Below are 22,082 nucleotides of genomic sequence, written 5' to 3' on the forward strand. Positions count from 1 at the left end.
AGTCTTTCGCACATATTTCAGTATTTAATAACAGTGAATTTTTAATGTCCTAACATGTTTTTTTGCCTCCCGCTCCAACATGACAGGAGAAAGTTCATGGAGTTCTATTGGAGTTGGTGTACAGTAAGCTACGCCCTCATGTACGTGGCCCCGCCCCCTCCACCAGGCTCCGATGTTATTGATGGGCGTTGATTTCCGGTATTTAGAGTCTGGATTTTCAGGTTTCGCCGTGTGTGTGTAGCGTGTATGCGTGTTGTTTGTGAGTGCGTGAGTGAGGGAGTTTGAAGTGTGTTTTTAACCGTTCCCAGCCTGGATACTGTCACAGCCTTGCACCGCAGCAAAGCTCCGTGTTCCTACATGCAAGTTACCGTCGGGACTCCACAGTCTTTGGCCAGCAATGACCGAAAGCCCCGCAGCCAAACTAACCAATGGGGATGTAAGTCAGCGCGTGAAAAACGGTCTGAAACCGGAGCGAAACGGGCTGTTGAAGAGCCTGCAGCGCTGCCATGAGCGGCAAACTAAGCACCAGTGCCATCCCGAAAAGGAGGTGAGGCCCGGGATGGGACGGGAAAGACAGGCTGGTGAAGCATCTACTGTATAGACCCGGAAATAACCGGATGAGGCTGTCATTTACTAACGAATCATTAATTCACTGGTGGTCGTTAATACGACGTCCTATTGCTGACAGTGTCCTGCTGCTGATAGTCTAACAGTTTGTTGTTACTAATCTCGAACGCTCAATGACACCAAACTCCATGAAAATATTCTTGTAAATGGTTTACTCTCTTTCTTTAGATTATTCCACACCGAGCTGTCCGTCTAAACTTTTATTTTGCTGAACCATGACAAGCCTCTGATTAGTTCGGCTCTATCGTCGAGCCTTCAAGCAGCTTAGGAGCTGTCTAAAACTTCAGCTTTTGAATGAATGTGTAATCCGTCTATTAATTTGGTTGTGGCTACTTAAATAAGGCAGGTGAGGCAACTTTTAAAGTTGAAACTGTACTGAATTATTTATGTATTTATTGTACCTTTATAGGAAGATGAACACAAGACAGCATTACAAGTGTTATCTCCTTTCTTAACAGAATAATGTGAACAGCTGCATAGAAAGATAAAAGCAAGGAATTTATCATATTCTAGTTGAACATAAACCTTAAAGTAAACGGCACTAAAGAAGGGCAAAATAAAAGTTGAACCAGATACATTTACTTGTAATATATATACATATAATATATAGCAATATAATAATTAAAGGGGGATTATTAGTCTAGGGCAGGGATAGTCAACATGTGGCTTTTTTGTGATGATTTGTGGCTCTTTTATGGCTTGATTTGAAATATTATTTCCCCAAACTTTGACCTCAGAAATTATCCATTTCAAGTCACATTAATCAGTTTGTTGCCCACACTTGGATTTGATTGTCAACCTTTATTTTTTTGTCTGTATATTTCCATTGCCCTTATTTGCAATTTTTTGCCACCTTGAATCCATTTTTACTGCTTTGAGGCTACTTTTGTCACTTCTTTTGGCCACTTTTGCCACTATTATCCAGTTTTTGCCCCAGTTTTTGACTCTTTTATCCTGCTTTTTGATATTTTGGCCACTTTTCACTGAGGTTGGGAGAAGAAGTCGATACAGGATAGTATCACGATATTTGGTCTGGTGATATATCATATCATCTCATCCAGCAAGTATTGATTTTTTCAAATTAATTGCTAATATGAGCTGAAGTCTATGATTACAGAAAAATAAAATCAATTATTTGGACAATTGTTTGTTCAGTGAGGTCGGCAGAGGTGATGGTCATAGAGCAGGAGAAGGTTAGTACAACAAGTACAACAAACATGGCAGCACCAGGGGAAGGACATTAGGCATGCAAGCAGGGCACAAATGAGGTGGATATGACACTTGAGGTTTGCAAGGAGTGCTATATGAAAATAAAATTTTGCAGAAACACAACAAACATGAGGGCAAGACTAATGCTAAATCAGCCAAACAGTTGAAAAAGTATTGCAATATATCGCAATATATGGTATTGCAATACTCACTGTACTACAAAATATTTAAAATTGCAATAATATCGAATCGGGACCAAAGTATCATGATATTATTGCATTGTGGGGCCACTAGTGATTCCCATTCCCATTCCTTCTGCTGCCTTTTGCCCATTTAAGTCACATTTTACTCATTTTTTGGCCATGTTTTTGCCACTTTTTGACCATTTTTGCCACCTGCAACCCATTTTTGTGTAATTCTCACCCAAATTTTCCCACTTTCTGCCCTTTTTTTGCCACCTTTTCTCCTCATTTCTGTCACTTTTCACCCATTTATCTCTACCTTACACCTTTTCACCCTTTTTAGCTACCTTTTGACCATTTTTCCCCATTTAGCTTATTTTTATTGTCACTTTAACCCATTCTTGCCACTTTTCACCACTTAGATTGTGGCTCTTGCAAAGGTATTTTTTGACAGTTTGGCTCTTTGGTTGTCCAGGGTTCAGTAACGATGGTCTAAGGAGAAGGTTTGTTGGTTTAGGATGATTGTTAGAACAGCCTTCCTACCATTTAAGAACAAAGGACATAACATCCTTAACCTAATTTCTAAATCTTAGAGCAAACCATCTCATGTGTGCAGACTTCCAACAGATCCAGTTGAACAACTCTTGGCGTTCACATTTCTCTGCCTTGATGACAGTAACAGGTTTCCATGTGGTGTCCTCATCTTTTCAGCTATTTGTGTTTTCAACACTGAGGGTTGGTCAGCGTGTTTTAGTAGGGTTTGCTTCTTAATTAATGTAGCCTTGAGAGCAATTTTAGGGTCACTGGTCATCGTTAGGATCTATTTATGAATGCATTTGTTTTTTAGCTTCAACTCTGTGTGCAAAATGCTGCACTCTATCAGCAGAACATTTTTGTCAGTCAGGTTCCCACTACCCCAAAAGTGATCTTTCTCTCCAAATCTGTACAAACGCTGTAAGTGGGATGGGTGTGTGATGGGTAAGAATTGAACCAGTGGACCTGTTCAGGTAAAGCTGTCCTTTGGGACTGCATGCCAGCTTGAAACATCTTTTTAGGTTATTCAAATTATCATCCATGCTTCCATCCAACTTACGCTAATCGGCTCATTTAACTGCTCAACGCTTTTGTGGAGTTTTAAGTAGGGCTGAGAAATTAATTGAAAATTAGATTAAATCGCAATATGGCCTGCTGCAATTTTCAAGCCATGAAAGGTGCAATATTTGTTTTTTCAGTTTACACCTTTTTTTTTGCTGCAGAGATGTTATGCATGACATATAATGCAATCATTCAGGTGCCACTTTTTAAGAATAGTCTACAAAAAAATCCTACTTTCTTCATTTTTGTACTTTTATCTTATTAAATATAAGAATCACAAAAACGCTTCAATGCAATAATTCTTATCCAATTTGAAATATGAGTCAAAATCATCAGAATTAGACACTTTTAAAGAATTGTTCACCCCTTGTTTAGGAATAAAAGAAAGTTAAGGACTAATCTCTATTGCAATATCGGAGAAAAAACTGCAATTAGATTATTTTCCAAATTGTTCAGCCCTAGTTTTAAGTTGAACAAGTAGACCTACTTCTACTTAAGTTGTTTTTTTCATTTGTATTCCTTATATGCTAAAGAGGGTTAAAGAGACTGAAATTTAATGTCTGAACTAGAAAAAGTGGGGGTTTTTGCACTTCAGAACAATGTTCTTTTTGTGTTCTTGTTCAGTTGTCTCAGGAAACAACCCTGCAAACCTTTTTTGCAATTAGGGTAGATAATTTTAATGTGAAAGTATATCCACAAAAAGAGGCACATTTATTTTGATGCGCCACAGAGCTCATGTCTTCAACACTCTGTAGAGACATTCATGGTTTACAGATTACTGTTGAAAATTCATTTTGCATACGGTGTGCATGTACTCTAAAGAAATGATGGTCAGTTTTTGTTGCAGATTTAAGTGATAAATAAAGCTTGGGGAGAAGCATTTTCAAATAGTTTAGTTATCAATCTGCATGTCATTATCAAAAAAGACTATTGGACATTGCAGTTTTTCCAAAATAGTTAGTAGTTTCCAGCTAGGGCTGAACAATTTGGGGAAAAACCTAATTGCAGTTTTTTTTTTTTTTTTACCCAATATTGCATTTGTGATTTGAAATGCAATTATTCCTTAAGTTACAACCAACCCAATTAAGACTAAACAAGGGCAGAAAAATTATGAAAAAATATCTATTTGTGATGACTTTGACTCATATTGCAAACTGGATATGAATTGTTGTATCATCATTCTCATATTTACTAAGAAAAAAGTATAAAAAAAGAAGGAATTCGGATTTTCTTGTAGACTACTCTAAAAAAAGGCAGTTGAATGACTGTATTTTTATGTAATGCATGACATCTCTGCAACAAAAAAAGGTTTTAAACTGGTATTTTGACATAAATTTAAGGTTAAAGAAATATTGCATCTTTTACGATTTGAAAATTGCAGCAGGCCATATTGCGATTGAATATAATTTTGGATTTATTTCCCAGCCTTAGTGAGATAAAAAATCAATTTACTGTTAGAAATAACTTAATTATTTATTTAGAACTAATTCCCATATTTCTTTCATTTCAAAGTGCATATTGCAGAAGGACAATATGCTGAAGTGCCTCCTTTTTCCAATGTCCTTGAGCCCTTACTGTCGAGGATTTCTGACTTTTTCAAATAGAATTTTTACACTTCACTAACTGTGAATAAAAAAGTATATTTTTTCTGAAGTTGTATTGTAATAATTGGCATTTTGATGCCAGCTTGTTCTACAAATGATTGATTTTTTCCATTTTGAGGTTCCAAAAGAAAGTAACAGCAGAAGCAGACTGTTGACAGGCTGCTGTCATCACCAGACATTGCGGTGCCACAGGAACAGTTCCTTCTGCTGGAGTTCAGTCATCTGGGTACGGCTGGCTGAAAAACTGAGCGCCTGGTGACTGAACCTCAGCTGATTACAGTTCATGCAAATGTCAGCTTTGCTGCTCTGTAAGGTATTTGAGAGAGGCATGACTGGTCACATGTAGAGCCTAATAGCCATGAGCACAGAGATGAGCATAATGGGAGGGTGAATTGCTCAGCTTCTGTGAGTTTTTGTCCATCCACTTTTCAGAACAGAGAAAAAAAGGGCAAGAGATTTTTCAATGGAGGATGTACGAAGGAGGATAGTCCAAGTGTATAACTGCACTGCATATCTCTGATCGTTAAGTGTGTAGATCTACATCAACACAACCTGTTCATCCCTTATTTGGCAGTCAAATCCTTCCTCTCTGGCCTCCCTAACACAGTTGGTGTACAGCTCAACCAGAGCTTGATGCAGTTTCCATTTTCTTACTGTTTTCCTTATTGCAATTTGGCTTCCATTAAGTAATGCTAAAAGTAGGTGTAGAGTTTCAGAAAGCCAATAATAACAAAAGATAAACTGTGTCTCCAGGACAATAGAAAGGAAGTAAAGGGAAGTCTGGCTGAAGATATACTGGATGTTTTGAGGTTTCAAACGAGACTATTTATAACTAAGGTGGATTTTTTTATAGAAGAGTTCAGAAGGCTTGATCTGACAGTATGGATATGCTGCTGTATGCAGTGGTTCATATACTTACATTAACTCACACGTCAGGCTTACCTTGCAAAGCAGATGGATTCGCCCGTTTCTGAGTTTCTCACTGGTGAATTGATCTTGCAAAGCTCCCGTCTGAACTGTTTGGGCTAGGTTAGAAAGTGACAGGACCAATCAGCGTCGAGGGGCAGTACTTTCGGTCGTGGCGGAGTCGTGATGTAAGCAGCAGCAGCAACAAGAGGCTGGTGCCGTTATGGCAGAAGAGATTAGCATGGATGCTGCTAAAGCGCCAGTTTTATCAGAACTTGCCGACATTTCTTGGTTAAAAGAAGAACAAAGAACAGCAGTGAGTTGCTTTCTTTGCATAAACGACAAAAGTCATGTACTTACATGTCTACAGCCGCCATGGTTTGCGTTAAGCAGTTCTATATGGAGTTTACTCCTCGGTAGCGGCGACGATGTCACGTTTTGTTCATCCAATCACCCTCCGAGTTTTTTTTTTTCAAAGGCCCTGCCCTTTCCCAAACGCTGTATATCAAAGGTTTTCCAGGTGGATGTGTGAATCAAATCCATCTGTGGTGTCAGGTTAGTGTCAGGCATGATTAGTTAACATTTTTGTTTCCTACTATCCAGCATAACATGCATCTCTTTTTACATTATCTAAAATTAGCATTATACCGTGTTAACTTTAATGATGCTGCAGTAGTTCAAATATGAAAATAATTAGTACTAGGAATTGAAAGGCATTCTTATCTGCTAAAAACTTAATCAGAAAATTTATGGATTAGGACGTTAAAATAAGTGGTTCCTTATTATAGGGTTGGGACCCAAAAGTGGGTTGCAAAGCTTTTTCAGGTTTTGAAAAAAGAAATGTATTCAGGAAAAAAGATTGTGGCCAAAAGTCTATGATGAATGGATGCCCTTTAAAGTGTTTAAACATGCCTATATTTCATTTTTACAAATATAAACATGTTTAAAAAAATGTGTCTTTACAGAAGCCTTGGCAGGACATGAATGCATACAGCAGGGGTCATCAACTACATTTGTACAAGTGCCAGCTTTTTCCTTAACAGGCACTTTGGGGTTCAAAGTTTTAAATAAACCAAAGGTTTTTTAATTTAAATGGTCTTATTAGTTTTTTGTAACCATCCACATGTTTTTATTTTCTTTTGAATGTACGCAATTTTGAAGCTCTAACAGTGAGATCAGTTGCTATATTGCAACCTGCAACAAGGGGGCGACTGAGATATTTAAGCTGAATATTTCATTGGCTGTCATGTTGTTAGTCACTTGGTTAAATGCTAATATGCTGTCTAGTGATCAATGAAAAACCCAAGCAGGAAAATTGCATTCCAAAAACACCTGAAGCTGAAATATTCCATTGACAGCAGCAGTTTTTTCCAATCAAAAATGGACTGATAGATTGCGTTATATTTGCCAATAATGGCTGGCTGGTGGGTTTCTGAAAAATGGATGAAACATTAAGCATTCCTGATTGAAATGTTTTAGTGTCAATTATTTTGGGAGTCATTTTAATAACTGTAGGAAGTTTAGAAAAAAACAATACCAGAATTACTACTACATGTATTTCCTCGGCACCCCACCAGTTGATGATCACAGGCATACAGTTTAGTTTGCTCCAATTTGCTGAGATGGCTTTTAGATTCTTGTTTTTTCCTCTAGATCTCAAATTCTTTATGTTGTTGCCCTGAGATGACAAAAATGGTTTTCTCATGGTAATGCCTTGCTTTGTCAAGATTTCAAGAAAGCAATCAAATTTGAGGCGCTATCACAGGAGATGGAGCCAAATAAGATGTATGCACCCATGCCCTTCCTTCCTGTGATGATGTGCTTTTAAAATGTATGTTTTTACTTGCTTCTTTGTTCAGTCATATGCTGTAAGGAGATGGTGATGGGTCCCGAGGCTAGACCAACTGATACCACTGGCATTAGTTTTTCTGAGTAAAGCCTCAAATGGGCAGTAAAACTGTCAGAAACATATTTTTTTTTAATTGATAAGACTGGTAATTTGGTTGCTTTAAAGTGATGTTGTGTTAAGGTTTCAGTAAGATTTGTTGATTTCCTGTTGCCTAGGTCCATGCAGCATCACACCATGACAGCCTGTACAGACGGCCTTTCATTGAGTCTTTTGAGGAGACGCCCATGCTCGTGGCTGTGCTCACCTACATGGGCTATGGTATCCTGACCATCTTTGGCTATCTGCGGGACTTTCTTCGTCACTGGAAGATTGAGCGTTGCCACATTGCCAGGGAAAAGGAGGAGCAAAAGGTGAGAAAAGCAACACCATTGTCTTCAAAGAAAAAAAGAAATATATGTAAACACTTTGGGAATGGACTGTTCTATAATCAATGAATGAATCCTATCTTCCTTAAAGCACATTAAAGGAGCAGTTCACATAAAATTGTTAATTTCACACGGGTGACTATTTTTCTGCAGAATTCAGAGTGACGATTAAAGACTGCTTTTTAGTAAAAAAGAGAGGCTAATGGTGGAGGTATCAGCACAAATGGAAATGTCCTTGACTGCTGAGATTTTTTTCAACCTGTTATATAACATTTGATAGTGAGGTCCATTGTTTCAAATATTTGGTTTTGTTAAAGAAAGGAAGTTTGTTGGCAAACATGAGGAAGTCATTAACTCAACATGAGGATATGACACTGTATTTTCTGAAAGAGCCAAATAAGCCTTCTGAGTCATATGCTTGAATGAAAATCTTAATTCTCAACATCATTTTAGCTTAGCTTCCTTAAAGTATGAATGGCATGTAGTTCTTTGAGGGAACAGTAATACTATATTTGAAGGGATTTCTTTCCTCTCTGCCTCTTTACCATTATACCCCTCTTTGTAATTCTTTCTTTCTTCTTCCATGTGTAGGAGTTTGTGCCCCTCTACCAGGACTTTGAGAACTTTTACACCAGAAACCTCTATATGAGAATAAGAGACAATTGGAACAGGCCAATATGCAGCGTCCCAGGAGCCAAAATGGACCTGATGGAAAGAGCTTCCCTGGATTACAACTGGACATTTGAGTGAGAGAGAGTTGGCTTTTATTCAAGACAGAAAACACAAGAATCCATGAGGGGCTTTAGCGCAAGATGTAATCCAGCAGAATCTGTGTTTCCCTCCTACATAAAGTACAGCATCAGTAGCTGGGTTTCCATTACAGTTTTTCACAAAATGAAAGCGATATTTCTGAAATTTTGATTAAGTACAATTGCACTTTGAATGCGTTTCCATTGAAGGGAGTTTTGGGCATAGGCCTTGCAATTCTCGTGAAATCTCATCTTGTGTGAATTTGCTGAAGAAAGGCTTGACGCACAAAACCTGTTGCATGTTGGTGCGGTTTTGGTTACATCTACGGCGGTTGCCTTGATAATTTTGAGCAAAAGACAAAGGCAATGGATGATAGTTCAGAGGTAAAGTCCGTATGTATGGCAAAAGCCACATATAAGGGTAGAAGTATGATAATAAGAAAAGTCTCGTCTCCTCTTCTGTCCACACGTACCGCGCCATGTTGTCTCGGAGTGCCTGGTCATGTGACACCATACGTCACGTCTCGTGACGTGTAAATGCGGAAAAAGTGTTTCCATTACACTTTTGCTGTGTATTTCTATATCGAAATGCCTGAAAAACCTCCTCATGAAAGCGTAAAAACTTTTTAGTGATATTTTAGGGTTTTTTCGAAATTCAAATATTTCCATTACCAGTTTTTTTATTGCGCTATTTAGATTTTGCGCATTTCCAAGTGTAATGGAATCCCAGCTAGTCATAGTATTGCAGAATCTGATTCAATGCCACTATCACACCTTTCCATTAACTGAAAAGGTCACTTTAGACTACAAGTTTGTTTATATTTACAAAAATCAAGGAACCTGATAGAGGCATATAGATTAATAACATCTTTGACATCCATATAAGAATCTGGGCTACAGTCATGGACACAGTATTGACACCCCTGGAATTTTTTCAGAAAATACACCATTTCTCCCAGAAATTGCTGCAATTACAAATGTTTTGGTATACTCATGTTTATTTTAATTTATGTGCAATGGAACAACACAAAAAAGCAGAAGAAAAAAGCCAAAATTGACATATTTTTACACAAAACTCAAAATGGGTCGGACAAAATTGTTGGCACTCTTTTAAAACTGTGGGTAAATCATTTTACTTCAAGCATGTGATGCTCATTTAAACTCACCTGTGGCAGTAACGGGTGCTGGCAATCTAGAAATCACACCTGAAGCCAGTTAGAATGTATAAAAGTTGACTCAGCCTTTATGTTGTGTGCCTGTGTTTGTCACACCAAGCATGGAGAAAAGAAAGAAGAGCCCAGAATTGTCTGAGGACTTCAGAAGCAAAATTGTGGAAAAATATGAAGAATATCAAGGCTACAAGACCATCTCCAGAGATCTTGAAATTCCTTTGTCTACTGTGCATTTACAACCCATTGAACTGTGGCTAATCTCCCTGGATGGAGGGGAAAAACTGACAAAAGAATGCAACGCGGGATAGTTGGAATGGTGGATAAACATCCTCAGCCAACTTCCACACAAATTCAGGCTGTCCTGCAGACTCAGGGTGCAAAAGTGTCAGCTCGGACCATACGTCGTAATCTGAATGAGATGAAGTGCTATGGCAGGAGACCGAGGAGAACCCCACTGCTGACAAAGAGACATAAAAACGCCAGACTAGAGTTTGCAAAAATGTACCCGACTAATCCTTCTGGGAGAACATTTTGTGGACAGGTGAGACTAAGGTAGAGCTTTTTGGAAAAGCACGTCATCCTACTGTTTACAGAAAATGGAATGAGGCCTACAAAGAAAAGAACACAGTACCTACAGTCAAACATGGTGGAGGTCCAAAGATGTTTTGGGGTTGTTTTGCTGCCTCTGGCACTGGGTGCCTTGACTATGTGTAAGGAATCATGAAATCTGGAGACTATTAAGAGATTTTGGGCCACAATGTAGGGCCTAGTGTCAGAAAGCTGGGTCTGCGTCAGAGGTCATGGCTGTACCAGCAGGACAATGACCCCAAACATACCTCAAAAAGCACCAAGAAATGGTTGGAGACAAAGCGCTGGAGAGTTCTGAAGTGGCCAGCAATGAGTCCGGATCTAAATCCTATTGAACACCTATGCAGAGATCTCAAAATTGCTGTTGCAAGAAGGCACCTTTCAAATCTGAGAGACCTAGAGCAGTTTGCAAAAGAAGAGTGGTCCAGAATTCCAGTTGAGAGGGTAAGAAGCTTGTTGATGGTTGTAGGAAGTGATTGGTTTCAGTTATTTTTCCCAAGGGTGTGCAACCAAATATTAAGTTGAAGGTGCCAACAATTCTGTCCAGCCCATTTTTTGAGTTTTTGTGTAAAATTTCATCAATTTGGGCTTTTTTCTTCTGTTTTTTTTTTGTATTGTTCTTATGCACATTAATGAAATAAACATGTCTAGACCAAAAACATTTGTAATTGCAACAGTTTCTTGGAGAAATGACGCATTTCCTGGAAAAACTCCAGCGGTGTCAATACTCTCATCCATGACTGTAAATACTTTTTCAGGTGATGAAGTTTGTCATACTGTATTTAATCAGGGATCTTTTTATGATGCTCCTATTACATGTATTCTTAATAGTGACAAAACACCAGCCTGTCAGTGTAGCGCTGACATCACTCCAGCACAGTATTTGTTCTCACTCACTTTGGAGGTGCTTGTTGGAGAGATAATGGGTCATATGAGGCCAGACATTACACACTGCCAGCCATCAAATTATTTGTCAGATCCTGCTTGATATTAAAAGGTTCAAAAGGATGAATTTTATGACTGAATCTAATATTTAGGTGTCTTTACCACTCTTAACTTTACTAATAAGCTAGTAAGAACATTGGATTCCTCTTATTGTTGTTTGTTTCTCATGTCTGATCATCTCTGTCTCTCTCTCTTTCAAACAGATACACAGGGCGGGTAGTTCATGATGTGATTAACTTGGGCTCGTATAATTACCTCGGCTTTGCTGAGAACACAGGCCCGTGTGCTGACTCTGCAGCCGAGGTCACCATGAAATATGGTGTTGGAGTTGCAAGCACCAGGCAGGAGATAGGTAAATACACAGACTAAACACACGACTATCTTTGCTTTCCTCAAACTTTAGAGCTTATGTAATCACAATGCATCATAGCCCAGTTGGTTTGGTAGTGCAGTAGATATTAACCTAATATTTACTGTAGTATTCATTATTTATTTAATATATTGTCTTTATTTCTCTTGCACATCAAATATAGTTTTCATTTAATAGGTACATGAACAAGTAAACACTCATTGTGCCTAAGGGATTCATTTCTTTGTAGGCAGATTTTCTCCAGTTGGATAGAGCAAAGCTTGCTGTTCCTCTCTGTGTCCAGTTTTTATGGTGATAAAATATAAACAGTTCCTGGCCTCAGTTACATATTTACTTTAGTGGCATCGCAGTATTATCATTCCTCCCACCTAACGCTAATGTAAGTTAGTTTCTCAGAATGCCAGACTGTCCCTTATCCTTCAATGCAAGGAGCAGTTTCTAATTTAAATTAAATTTAGACTGAACTAATAAAGATATCCAAATCAAATAGGTATTTTTTGTGGAGATGCTGAATCTCAGAAACTAGACACTTGACAATATTTTATCAAATAATCAGTCCAGTTGTAACTGATTTCAGGAAAATGGAAATTTAAAAAAGTTTATTCAATGATCTGTATTTACTTAAGCAGTCTGTTAAACATTTGAGCATTCTGAGTAACACTGATGTGATCCAGATTATGCTTTAGAAAGTAGGGTTCTTCCGATTCTGATACCAGTATCGGAAATACGTCCGATACTGCTTAAAATGCGGGTATTGGCAAGTAGACAAGTTTATGCACTGATCCAGTACCATTTGGTTGAGCTATATGTTCTGCTTTGTTTAACTTTTGAACCATAAATCGTTGCCTCATACTTGTTTTCCCTCTTAAAGCTAGCCGTTGTGCCTTTGCATTGGCACTATTGTTGCCTTTAAATCCTCATGGCAGCATTTTCAGCGAGCCTGGAGCTAGTGTGACTTTTGGGGACTTATTAGATCCACACCAGTAAACACGACATTGAACATCTTTTTTATGCAGTTAATAGAATTACGATCGTTTATTACTGCTAGCTCGAATGCTAACTGCCATATTATGTACTTTCTGTGAGGGTCTGTCAGCCAATAGCAGGCTGTTTGACAATCACGTCATGCTGCCCAGATAGAGCACGATAAAGAGAGAGCCTGGGATGCAGCCCCTGTATTGTTGTTATATTAATATTTAGGAGTAAAACTCAATAATCAGCAGAAAAACAACTTTGAGTCACAGAGATGCTGTACATTATGATTCTATTCGTTGAGCCATGTTCTGAGTCAAATTTAGGTCTAAAATAGTTTGCTACTCTGCACAGTCAGTCCAGAAAGTTCCCACTGGAATTGGATCAGTACTCTGTATCGACCGATACCCAACAGCTTGGTATCGTAATCGTTTCAGGAAGGACAAAATGGTATCTGAACATCCCTCTTGGAAAGTGAGGCTAGATAATATGGTTAGCAGATTTGTATTGAAAAAGTACAGCTTGTGCTGTATATCTGAATGCACAGAGACAAGGACAGTCGTGTATGCGTCTTCAGATGTCAGTTGTGAATATTCTTGTTAATAGTAAAGATAAAGAGGATAGGATTGAATCCTATCCTCTCTGTCCTTAGTTTTTTGGCCACTGGATTGTTGTAAATTAGGGGCTTCTATGTTTTACTTCTACCTCTGTAACTACAAATAATAATAACATTGATAATAATAACAATAGTTTTAATATCACAGATGTTTTTCTATTTGAATAAATGTTAAATGAATAAAACAAAATAAAGTTTTCCCACTTGTGCTGGAATGTTTCTGTGCCAGCTGTACGTATGCCATCAGTAGGAACAACAAAGATTAGATGGTGATGTGACTTACAAGCAAATGTAAATAGTTCTCTACAAATGCACGCCCACGTATCGGCTGGCATCTTCTAGTCATCTTTAGAAGTTTGATTCTGAACCATGGCAGTTGGTTCTGCTGCTCTTCCACTTTGTTAAGGGGGGAAAATGCAGCACGTTTGGACTATTGCACTGCCTTTTTTTTAACACTGTATTTATAAACAAGTTTCATATAACAGAACATGACACTGATAAGTATACATAAATGAAAAATTAAAAATTATGGACAAATTGTCCAATTTTCAGGAAAATTCCTCAAGGATAGAAAACAAAGATACATGGTCTGTGAGTCCTTGGCATACAGATAACATAGAGAAATCTTCACATGGGAGGAAGAAAAAAAGAAGGTTAGAAGAAAAACAAACAAAAAAAAGGTACTCTCTTCTTAATATTCTCAAATATTGATAGGACAGATCACCTGTAGTAATACAAATTCACAGTTTCAGACCAGGTAAATTCCTAATGTAGTTCATGAATGGGTCCCAGGTTTTGAAACTATTGCACTACTTGATCAGTACAAAGTGAAAGCAAATGAAAAGCTATTTGATTCAAGAGACTACCTAGCATCCCCAAAGCTACTGAAAATATGATTAAACTATCAGTGCAGCTATTGAAAGTTAACTCTACATAAAAAAATAAGGGAGGGACCGTATAGAAATGTTTGCTCTCTGAGCGCAGACCTCCTCCATTAGCCCTATCTCCCAATAGTGCAGCATCCTTTAAAAAATTCCCAGATCCAGACGGTGATCCAGATCTCTCCCAAAATCTAATCAGTTCTTCCTTATGCTTTTTCTGACATTTCCTGGAAATTTCATTGTAATCTGTCCATAACTTTTTGAGTTATGTTGCTAACAAACTAACAAACAAACTAACAAACCCTGCCGATCACATAGCCTCCTTGGCGGAGGTAATAAGATTGACTCCACTCTCAAGCCTTTGAGCTTAATACAAAGCTACGGCTAGCTTAGGTTAGCATAAATGTCAAGACTCAGATAAGTAACTATTTTGACCAAAAGCACCTAAAAGCAGTTGCAGCTCCTCTTTTTCATACTTTGTTGTATGCTTTTTTTGAACGGTCAGTCAAGCAAGGCTAGAGCCCCTCTTTTTTCATTATTTCCATCAGCAGTATCTCTATTAATCTAACACATCCTACAGCCTATTTTTAAATGGACAGGTATAAAGACTTCATCCACCCTCTTGCATTATTCCAAAAATGAAAGCCAACATGCGTTTTCCAAAACAATTAAACAGTTATATTAACTTTTACTAACTGATTTCTGTTGGCACAGATATTTGAAGTACAAATTGTTACGTAATTTTGTTGATCTTCTGTGTCTCAGGCAATCTGGACAGACATGAGGAGTTGGAGAAACTTGTGGCTAAATTCCTTGGTGTGGAGTCAGCTATGGCCTTTGGAATGGGCTTTGCAACCAACTCCATGAATATACCAGCTCTGGCAGGCAAGGTAGGACCTCAAGAAAAAAGAAGTGTTCTTGAGAGATCTCTGATGCTTTATTCTTGCTGCATTTCTCATCTATACATTCTTGGATTGCTCTTCTTTTCCTGGTCGAAATAAGCATATTCTGTTCTGACCTTTTCTCTCTGTGTTTGGCTTTTTTCACACTGTTACTCTGACAATGGCGGTCTGATGTAAAGTGTTAGTGCTAATTGTGTAATTTACTTTGTTTGCACAGGCACATTTAACCTTGATAAGCTATTTCATAACAACACACTATCACAGGCCACCAGTAGCGCCCAAAACATAGAGAAATAAAAACACTGTCTCGCCTCATATCAGGAGGAAACAGCAGCTCAAGGCTTGACTGCATGTATAAAATGGAAAAATAACAAGCAGTCTGTTTAACACTCTACTAATGATTTTTGGTTGGTACTTTATCACATAGATGGTTTGCACTAGCGAACGACACCTCAGTGGAAAATGTGTGACTGCTGATCCTGTTTTTCAGTCCTTTTGAATTAATGGTTGATGGATATAAACAGTCTGTTTTCAGTATTATGCTGTTAATGTCATCATACACTGACACTCTTGCAGCAATAAGGCTTTGAATAGAAAAAACATTATTGTTGCTCATGGCCTTCTCTGCTTTTGTAGGTCATATAGTGGCATCTGTATTTTGCTGTATCATCATATGCAGGAGCTTCTACCTACATCAGTGAATTCTGTTCTCTAATGGCGCTACACAGTTCCAGCCCTACTTGACTCGACTCGGCTCTACTCTACTCGACTCGACTCGGTTTGGGTACCTTTCCCACCAGCCCTCGTACCTGTTGTCATTTTTAAAAATCATAGGTTTGATTCCTGTGTCGGGCGTCGTGCTCATGACTCTTCAGTGACAACATTCTCTGACCAATCAGTGGCCAACAGTGGGTTGACGTCACCTTTTACTATCGGCTCAGCTCACTCGGAACCAGAGCAGAGCAGGTACTAAAAAAGTATCTGGTACGAGGTACCAGGCCCGTGGAAACGCAACACAAACCGAGTAGAGTCAAATAGAGTAGGGCTAAGACGGGCCGGTGGAAAAAGACCATAAGTTTATTGCCTGTTTGAGATGCCTTTGTGCTGTGAAACCAACATACCTCTAAAACGCCCAGTTTTCATGAGCCTAGGCAGACAACCCAGCTTTCAGTTTAAGAAAAGATAGCTCTAATTCCCCAAATTAAAAAATTTATGCTTTTTTTCTTGTGCAACAAGATAAGAAGGAGACCAGAGCTGTAACTGTTGACTAATACTAAGACAAATGCGATGGACTTTAAAGCTGCAGAATAAGAAAATACCAATGTGAAAATTACTGATACACTAATACTTCGGTATACGTTCTTAGCAAAAGTCCACTACTTAAAATGTTTGAAAAGATAATGGTTAAAAGGTGCACACTTTAAACATTTGTGTCACTTAATTGCTTCCTTCATAATGCAATCAATCCAGCCGAACTTCTGATTTTTTAAGCACAGATCATCAGGTTTACATTTGGACTAAAGTTGGTCTGGTGTCCTGCAGGGCTGTCTCATTCTAAGTGATGAGCTGAACCATGCCTCTCTGGTCCTGGGAGCCAGACTCTCTGGGTCCACCATCAGGGTCTTCAAACACAACAGTAAGTCAGCAGTAAGAATTATATCTCATACCTGCATTAATAAGGCAGTTTACTCTTTATTTTAACCTTTTATTTTGTTGGTTCCTCTTGTTTAAGTGCTGTATCTCCAGTCATTGCTTTTGTCTCTGAATGTCCCTTTTTCATTTCCATGCTGTTGAGTCATAATGTTTAATGTCTTTTTACATTTCTTTCAATATGCATCAGAATCATTACACAGGCAAAGCTAACAAGCTGTTAATTTTAGTCTTAAAAACACCTATATTGAGCAGGCTATTAAAGATTCCCATGAAAAAGAATTCTGCATATTGTACATGAGATACTTGATTTATATATTGTTTTAGGATTTTTGCATGTAGTTGTTGGTTGTTGTTTGATTGTACTTTTACACTACCCTCATCCTCATTTGAGTTAAACCCACATACAAGCATTGTTTTAGTGAAAATAAATGTGTTAGGAGTGTGGTTATCTTATTTAGATGACTACCCTACTGCATCAGCTTCTATGATATAGTTATCATGTTGGAGAAGTTTATAGCGGAGAAGGTTATAGAATCAGCTACTTGATGCTATTGATGAACCTATAAACAGCAGGTCTAAAGCTAAAGGGATAACAACCAAAGCTCTTTAGCTTAGAATGATTTCATTTTTAGCTTCAACCAAAAACACATCAAATATGATATTAGATTTTACTCTTTTTGTACTAGCTTAGTACATTATTTTTTCATATTTTACTATTAATGGGGTTAAAGTAAGGACTGTCATTTTTATGATGGGAGTCATGCTAAAAACATGGCAAACTTTACTGAAACCTCAGTTCCTTAGCCTTACCCAAGCTTGGTTAAAGGCTATGTTGAAACAATGAAAGTAAGAGTCTCATTGTTTCTGAGGAATTTCCAGCTCACAAAAAGTTAGGATGGTTTTCTGACACTTCTGGTCATACCACTCTCATTTTGAATGTCTTAATTGTCCTGTCAGATATGCAGAGCCTTGAGAAACAGCTGAGAGAAGCCATAGTTCACGGACAGCCAAGGACTCACAGACCATGGAAGAAGATCCTTATTGTGGTGGAGGGCATTTACAGGTAGCTAATCCAGAGGAGTGAAATTTAACCTGCACAAAAAGACATTTTAATTTGTTTAATACTATTATTCTTTCATTAATTGGTCATCAAATGTGATCTGAGTCACAATGTGTTTAACCTTATACCAAACAAACAGTTGTAATATTTAAAGTCTTAATGGAACACAGCTTTTAAACATTCACAGCGCTGCTAGGAAAAGTAAGTGAACCCTCAGGCTTATGACTCCAAAAAGAGGTCACTGGTAATAAACATACATCCTGTTGTCCAGTCATTTAAACCAGATGCAGAGATATTGTGACTTATAAAAACACTCAAAAACTCTCAAAAACAACTTTTTGAGTTTGCTCTTCACAAGAAGCATCTGCTGATGTGAAACATACCTCACAAAAAACAGATCTCAAAGGACGTTCAGTCATGAATTGGTGAATTGAATAAGACTGGAAAGGGTTACAAAGTCACTTCAAAGACTTTAGGTCTTCACCAGTCACAGTTTGACAAACTGTCCACAGAGACGATATAGTACCCTGGCTACTCTCCCTAGAAGTGGGCACCAAGCCAGGTTGACTCTAAGGGCACAAGCACAATGCTCAGAGGTAAAAAAAAAAAAAAACCCTGGAGTTAAGGCTAAAGGCTTGAAAGAATCATTGGATGAAGTCAGTATCTTTGTTCATGAGTCTACCATACGCTAAAGATTGAACAGGCCTGGGGTCCATGCCAGGATGACACAGAGGAAGCCGCTGCTTTCCCCTAAAAACATCACTGCACGCCTGAAGTTTGCCAAGGAGCACCTTGACACTCCACTGAGAAGGTGTTTTGTGGAGTGATGAGACCAAGGTTGGATTGTTTGGGAAGAACATGCTGCACTACGTATGGTGTACAAAGAGTACTGCATACCAACATGAAAAAAATCATCCCCACAGTGAAGTGCGGCAGAGGGTGCATCATGATTTAGGGCTGCTTTACTGCCTCAGGGCCTGGTTCGCTTGCCATTGTAGAGGTGAAAATTGATTCCCAAGTTTATCAAGGACAGCCTGGGTGGCTGTCGGCCAGCTGAAGCTCAGAAGAATTTGGGTGGTGCAGCAGGACAGTGACGCTAAGTCAATCTACTACAGCATGGCTTCAAAAAAAGAAAATCCATCTTGTGGAGTGGCCCAGTCACAGCCCAGACCTGAATCCAACAAAGATGGTGCAAAATGACCTCAAGAGAGCCGTTTACACCAGACAGCCTAAGAATATGGATGAGCTGAAGAAGAATGGTCCAGAATTCTTCCTGAATGTTGTGCAGGTCTGATCAGCAGCTACCAGAAAAATTTGGTTGAGGTTACTGCTGCCAAAGGAGGTTCAACCAGGTATTAAATCTAGGGTTCACTAATAGGTCATTTCCACCAAGCTATGCGGCTCATTTTGGTGCGGAACGGCACACATTTTTTTGGCGTTTCAATAGAGCAAAAGTTGGAAGGGGTCCCACAAAACCGACCCGTACGGTCCCACTTTTTAGCATCCTTCCGTAGGGGTACCAGTCTTACCTATCCGTACCAAAAAGGTGGAGCTACACACACAACAATAGGGGGTTGTACTGACGTCACGTCAGCGTGTGACACAGCTACTCACCTGCTTTTGCTGCTGCAAAACACAGAACACAGAAGAGGAGCGGGTGAAAACGGGAGAAAAATTTACTAATATCTGCTTAAATCGGGGATATTTGGACTCAGCAGAGATCCAAACTGTGTCCTAATCTGTGGATGTTGACATCTGGCCACAAATCAAGTTTCTCTCGACCTGATTTTAAGAACACAAAGCAGAGCCCGAGGCTAACATCAGCCTGGTCTATCCGCGATGGATGTGAAACTAAATTAATGCTGAAGTTTTGTGAATACCAAGGCGTAGAACAGTTGATTGTATGTGCTGTAACTAGTTATTAATCTAATTCTTACTTTAGGTAACCTGTGAAAACATCGCTCTGTGGTCGTTGGATGTGTTTGTAAAACTTCGGGCTGCGGCCTATTTTAAAACGAGATCAGCACACCCAGGATTTCTGATTTAATCTAGTTTGATTTTAACACCAGCTAAACTTTTGCCTTATTTTTAATGTGGCGAATCCTCACAGTACAGCCCTAGATTTTTATCTTTCATCGTATAAACTGTTATAGACTAGACATATTCACGTATTAACACACAGTTACAACGCAAAATGTCTCTGTACACGTATTCCATCAGCTGAGGAACTTTACTGACAGCTGTTAACATAATTAAGATGCATTTCTTTTTTTTAAGAGCACTTTCAGCTAAAGTAAAGCTGTTTAATTCTTATTCCCTAGCGATTTCTGTCACTCATCCTTTCTATAACTCTGCCAGTTGACCAGTTGACCCACGCTGCATGGGACTTCACATTCATAGCCTTTACAGCCCGCCCACCAAGTGAGGGCACAGGTGTCAGAGGAAACGCAAACTATTTTGGGGTTTAGCGTACCAAACCATTATGAATCAAACCAGACCCCCTGATGGAAACACGGCTTTGGTTGAGGTTAATGCTGAATCTAGGGTTCACTTACTTTTTCCACCAGCACTATACTATTAACGGCTGTTTTCAATGAAGAATATTATAATTATTTGTGTGGTATTAGTTGAAGCACATTGTGTTTGTCTATATTTGTGACTCAAATGCAGATCAGATCATATTTGATGACCAATTAATGCAGAAAACTAGATAGTTTTTCTTTCCCCCCAGTGTTGGTTTGGTGTCATCAGTGCAGAAAGAGTATTAGAACACTTTTCCCTTCTTGTTTCAGTATGACCACTTTCTAATGTTATTGCAGAAACAGTTTTTGCATGTAAACACTATATTTACACTACTATATGCAGGTTTATGCTCTGAGTTTACAAATCTAGCACTCAGTGTTAGTTTTGTTAGCAGTAAAGCATATGTTAATAGATGTCTCAGACAAACACAGAAACAGACTTCCAGGGGTAGCGCTTACTCTTTCATTGATGTGTTTACATTCAGTGGTGCCGCCGCTCCTGGAGCGGGGTTGCTGGTTGACAGAGATGTGCACTGTGAGCAAGTTTAATGGTGTACTTGATACAACCTGACTCACTGCTACAGGATGTTTGATAAAGTTGCATCTTCTAGATGCATCACTTTTGAACTTTTCTGTTATTTTCTGTGACATTTTCCATTGTTATTGCTATCTTTGGGCGCACTCACACTACACTTGTCCCCCTCCCTGGTACCCTGCTGGCCTGCACTCCCATTGCTCCAGGCCCAGCCAGGACTGAGCAGGGATACATTATCACATTGTGCAGTTTACAAGATGCATGCTCCCACAGAATTGGCACAATGGAGAAATACACAGACACAGGATTGTGACTTGCTCACTTTGTTGCTTATTTACAGTCATTTTGATCAGATACGGCCATTGTTTGAAAAGATTGTCAAGAGCAACTGATGTATCGCTTAAACAGCACGTCCACACTCACATTCGTGCTCGTGCACATGAATTGCATTGTGTTGAAGCCCACCTTTTCAATTTGTGCCAGGGCCAACATTGTTCACGGTGCCTGGGCACAGTAGGAACACTTACACTAGTCAGACAACCTTGGGGGACCAAGTGTGCTTGGCATGGAGTGAGTACACCCTTAGATACCACAACATGAGATTCTGATATCCATTTAATTTTAACAAAGAATTTCCTTTGTTGTCATCTTCTACTCTCCATTCCCGTAATTCAGCATGGAAGGCAGTATTGTGCGCCTTCCAGAAGTGATTGCCCTAAAGAAGCGCTACCAGGCCTACCTTTACCTTGACGAGGCACACAGCATAGGGGCCCTGGGGCCAAGAGGGAGAGGTGTGGTCGATTACTTTGGTCTAGACCCCTGTGATGTAGATGTCATGATGGGCACATTTACCAAGAGCTTTGGCGCTGCAGGGGGATACATCGCAGGGAAAAAGGTGGGGATGCTAAATTCTATATTTTTTGTCTGAAATTTTGTTTATTTTAAAGGAGTTAGAGATGGATGAAATAGTTATCAAAGACTCAAATGAAAGAACACAGGTGGGTAGGATGAGATAACTACACATTTTTGCCACAGTTCAGTAGTGTTTCTACTTGATTACTAAACAATAATAAGCAACAACCTAATCAGGACTACTTGAAAGCAATTTTCAAGATCAGGGCTTACATTAGAAAGTGACTCAGACTTAAACTTGACAAAAGCTCACCTGTCATCTCAGCTATGTAGACGTACAGCCTCGCAGATGGTGTGGGCTGCATTCC

General features: G+C 38.9%; 1 protein-coding gene across 1 annotated transcript in view; it reads left to right on the plus strand.

Annotated features, from left to right (window-relative positions):
- Nucleotides 1–215: 215 nt before the first annotated feature.
- LOC121526753 (serine palmitoyltransferase 2-like) overlaps nt 216–22,082 on the plus strand; it is a 34,561-nt gene continuing 12,694 nt past the window's right edge. Inside the window, exons 1-8 of the mRNA XM_041813465.1 lie at nt 216–547; nt 7,688–7,882; nt 8,489–8,643; nt 11,555–11,703; nt 14,956–15,080; nt 16,635–16,728; nt 17,703–17,808; nt 21,538–21,757. Coding sequence (XP_041669399.1) covers nt 398–547; nt 7,688–7,882; nt 8,489–8,643; nt 11,555–11,703; nt 14,956–15,080; nt 16,635–16,728; nt 17,703–17,808; nt 21,538–21,757 — 1,194 coding nt within the window. The 5' untranslated portion in view covers nt 216–397. The remainder of the gene's footprint in view (nt 548–7,687; nt 7,883–8,488; nt 8,644–11,554; nt 11,704–14,955; nt 15,081–16,634; nt 16,729–17,702; nt 17,809–21,537; nt 21,758–22,082) is intronic.

This window comes from Cheilinus undulatus, linkage group 18, assembly GCF_018320785.1.
Source record: "Cheilinus undulatus linkage group 18, ASM1832078v1, whole genome shotgun sequence".
In the NCBI taxonomy this organism is placed as follows: domain Eukaryota; kingdom Metazoa; phylum Chordata; class Actinopteri; order Labriformes; family Labridae; genus Cheilinus; species Cheilinus undulatus.